This window comes from Chionomys nivalis, chromosome 2 (genome assembly GCF_950005125.1).
Source record: "Chionomys nivalis chromosome 2, mChiNiv1.1, whole genome shotgun sequence".
In the NCBI taxonomy this organism is placed as follows: domain Eukaryota; kingdom Metazoa; phylum Chordata; class Mammalia; order Rodentia; family Cricetidae; genus Chionomys; species Chionomys nivalis.
In genome coordinates, this window is record NC_080087.1 from 351038 (window position 1) to 355157 (window position 4120).

General features: G+C 31.6%; 1 protein-coding gene across 1 annotated transcript; it reads left to right on the top strand.

The window, feature by feature from the left end:
• The first annotated feature begins 1936 nt into the window (after window positions 1-1936).
• LOC130869883 (olfactory receptor 5W2-like) lies at window positions 1937-2887 on the top strand. Its single transcript, XM_057762364.1, has one exon. It carries the CDS (start codon window positions 1955-1957, stop codon window positions 2885-2887), a length of 933 nt encoding a protein of 310 aa, XP_057618347.1. The 5' UTR covers window positions 1937-1954.
• The last annotated feature ends 1233 nt before the right edge of the window (window positions 2888-4120 follow it).

Consider the following 4120-nt stretch of genomic DNA (forward strand, 5'->3'; position numbering starts at 1 on the left):
CTATCCATTCTTCCAACAGAACTCTGTAGAGACATAACTACATGTCATGAAGAGGAAAATGAAAAGGGATCCCTTACCCCTACTAACCATAACATAACTATACAATGATTAGAGAATACAGAGAAATAGTTTTATAGACATATAGATGATGTTTTGTGTGGAGTTGTGAGAGAACAGACAATGCTTAATGGAAAGAGCATTGCTCGGGATCATCAGGGTTGAGGAGTTTCAGAAAGTAAAGAAACAATATAGAAAAAAACTTGGGCATCATTAGGAGAGAGTCTTCTTAAATTTCAATAGATGGCGTGTTATACTAGATACTACAAATCCTATGCATAAGCTCAAAGTGTGTTAGGGATCCCTCTGGTGACAAGGGTACAGAATTAAAAGTTCAATCTTGATCAAATCTGTTGCTATATTCCTCAGGGAAAAAACTGAGATAGAAATTTAATTATTCCCACTTACATACAGAGACTCTAACATATTTATAAACAAATAGTACCTCAGGAAGTAGTATGATATGCACATTGTTCAGATGCTGGACATAGAGATAGAATATCTGAGGTATGTTTCCACTTTATATTTAAACAATACAGAAGAAAGTAATGCCCTTTTTTCTTTTTTTGTCCTAAGTGGTGAATCAAAAATAATAGTATATCTCAATGTCAGTTAAGTTAATATACAGATTAAAATTTAGTAGTGGCCATTTTATCTTCTTGATATACTTGTATGAATTTAATTGCCATAATATGGCTTTAATGCAAGTTTATAAAGATTTCTATTATTGATTATTAACCAAAATTTCTTTGTAAAATAACTCTGTGATATACATAAATAATTTGATTTTTTCTATTTTGCTCAAATAATAATAAAATAATAACACTATAAATATAAATCTATGTAAATTAAATTCTGCAAGAACCACATATCATAAGGACTTAGTATAGAAAAATCAAATTAATTTTTCAAGGGACATTAACAAGCATATTTCAACATGCACCTTGTGACAGATAAATACAAAGAAACAGAAGATGCTCCTCAGAAGGTCCTCATGTTTGCAGGAATTATCATTTTCTTTACAAACCAGTGGAATAGGGGCAATTTATAACAATATTTACACACAGGTTGTTTTCTTCCCTTTATAAGGACTTAGATTTTGAGTCTGGTGGATTGAAAGCAAGGAGTGATAGATGAAAAGTGACAGATGGTTTAAAGAAATAGACCTCATTAAGAAAATGTAGGCAAACCATATCTTAGTATTTTTTATTAATTTATTTGTATTTGATGCTATGATGAGACATTAAGCTATGATTCTTTATTAATATGATGAACTTGATCCTTTTGTTCAATTTTATGAAATGCTTTGCTTTTCACTTCTTTGGACTTCCTATTCATTTTTGTTGTTTCTGATGAATTTTGATCTGATAACAAATTTTAGACTTCTCAATTCTATAGTCTTAAAATGAGCAATAAAAATCACACAGAAATTATTTATTAATTTAGATTAAAATGTTATCTGCCCACTTTAAATATATGAAGGAATTTATAATAATTATGCCACTTTAACAGTGATTTGTGCCAATAGCACTTTAACAGTGATTTGTGCTTGAGGGTTGTGAACACTTTGGTGAGGGTAGTCAAATGATTTCTTAGCACTGGTAGCATGGCAGATATCTTGCATACCAGATATTTAATTTATAATTCATAATAGTAACAAAATTGTAGTTATGAAGTAGCAAATAATTTTATGGTTGGGGTCACCAAATATCAAGAACTATATTAAAGCATCTAGTATTAGGAAGGTTGAGAACCACTGATCTAGACCGTCTCATGAAACTACAAAATATTTTCTGCATAATGAAACTAGATTATCAATATTGACAACAATATTTTTGGATAGATAAATTACTCTGTCTTTTTTTAATGCTGTTTGCTACCATGAAAACAAAGAAGAATGGATGAAGGAAACTGCTCCTCAATCACACAATTTATTCTATTGGGAATTACTAACAACTCTGCTATGGAAGTGGTTCTATTCATTTTATTTCTTCTCATTTATCTCATTATTCTTCTGACGAATATTGGAATGATTGTTTTAATCAGAATGGATCCCCAGTTTCACACACCAATGTACTTCTTCCTCAGCCACCTTTCTTTCTCAGACCTCTGCTACTCCACTGCAGTTGGACCAAAGATGCTGGTGGACCTAATGGATAAGCACAAATCTATATCTTTCGTTGGCTGTGCCTTGCAGTTTTTCTTCACTTGTATCTTTGTAGATGCGGAGTGCATGCTGCTGGCAGTGATGGCCTTTGATCGGTACAAGGCCATCAGCAATCCCTTGATGTATGCTGTAGAGATGTCTAGTAAGGTTTGTTACCACCTCCTAGCTGGAGTTTATGTAGTAGGAATAATAGATACTGTGATACATACTATAATGACCTTTGGGTTATGTTTCTGTGGATCTAATGAGATTAATCATTTTTTCTGTGATATCCCTCCCATCTTGTTACTATCTTGCTCAGATACACAAGTCAATGAGTTAATTACTTTTGTTATTTTTGGTTTCATTGAACTGAGCACCATCTCAGGAATCATTGTTTCTTATTGTTACATTATTGCATCGGTCTTAAAAATTCACTCCACTGAGGGGAGGTTCAAGGTTTTCTCCACCTGTGCCTCTCACTTAACTGCAGTTGTCATTTTTCAGGGGACACTGCTCTTCATGTATTTCCGCCCTGCTTCTGCTTACTCTCTGGATCAAGACAAAATGGCCTCACTGTTTTATACTCTAGTGATCCCCATGCTCAACCCTCTCATTTACAGCCTTAGGAACAAGGATGTAAAAGAGGCACTGAAAAAACTGAAAAATAAAATATTCTTTTAAATAAAGATATACACAAAAATATGAATTTGTTCATACATGTAACCCCTTGTTTTATTACAAATACATATTATTCCGTAAAGATAGCTAAATATTAAATTGGTTAATGAATACATTTGTAAGTCAGAATATACCTATATTTTATGATTCCTAATATTTTATACATTATTTCTTTGTCTTCAAAGTTCATGACACTCTACATTAGGAAAAATTCCAAAATTTTAAGTAGATCTAAAATTTTTTACTTGACCATGGAATAGATTTATTTGAGTCTTTTACATATTTATCATATGGGATATTGTGTTCAAATTTTTTTTGCTAATACTCTTCAGTTTATTAGAAATTATAATCTTTTAAAAATATATTTTATAATGAACTAATTCATTTGTAATCAAAAGGCATGTTATTCTAATTGCTAACATAATCTCCCAATCTAGACTATAAAGAAGCCAAGTTCTTTTGGATTGGACACATGTAGTTTGGGAGCTAAAGAATGACAGGCACAGCTTTGAGTAAAGAAAAGACTCAAGATGCAAGAAGTAAACATTATCTATACTGAGATAGTCAGATAATGAATATTCATGGAAAATTTTTTAGATATAAGGAACTAGGAGCAAAATGGTATTGTTTCTCCTTTCTCCATTTGTTGATGCTGATCGTGTTCTTAATTATTTTATAAATGTTTTGATTGTACTTTGAGCCCATTCACCCCCATGATGCTCTCTTCACTCTTTTCCCCTCCTTCTTACTCCTCTTTGATAACTGAAATGCCTTCCTTTTTGAAATATCCATCCAGATATTGGAACCATTTTTTAATAAAACTGTTTACTGCATATTATTATTATTTTCCAACTGATTTGTTTTGATTTCACAATATTCATGATTTATTGGGGTTCTGAATATCATAAAATTGATATGGTCAGAAACTATTCAAGAGAGATGATTTTAAATTTTGAATCATTAACAAAATATTCTTGAGATGTTGGGTAAGGTAACTGTTACAATTTGTTGTTTATATGTTGCATTCATGACGATTAATTTCATGCATATCTCCAATAAGTTATGCAGGTTTATATGTCAATTAAAGGTAAAACAATATAAAAGATAACAAATTGCCAAGACAAGGTCCCAACCACTTCTCAACTAATCCCATCCCTTCAACTTTTTCCCTTTTCTTATCACTTCTAAGCCATCATTAATTGTTCACCCTGTGATTCAAAAGTAGTACCCTCCTAA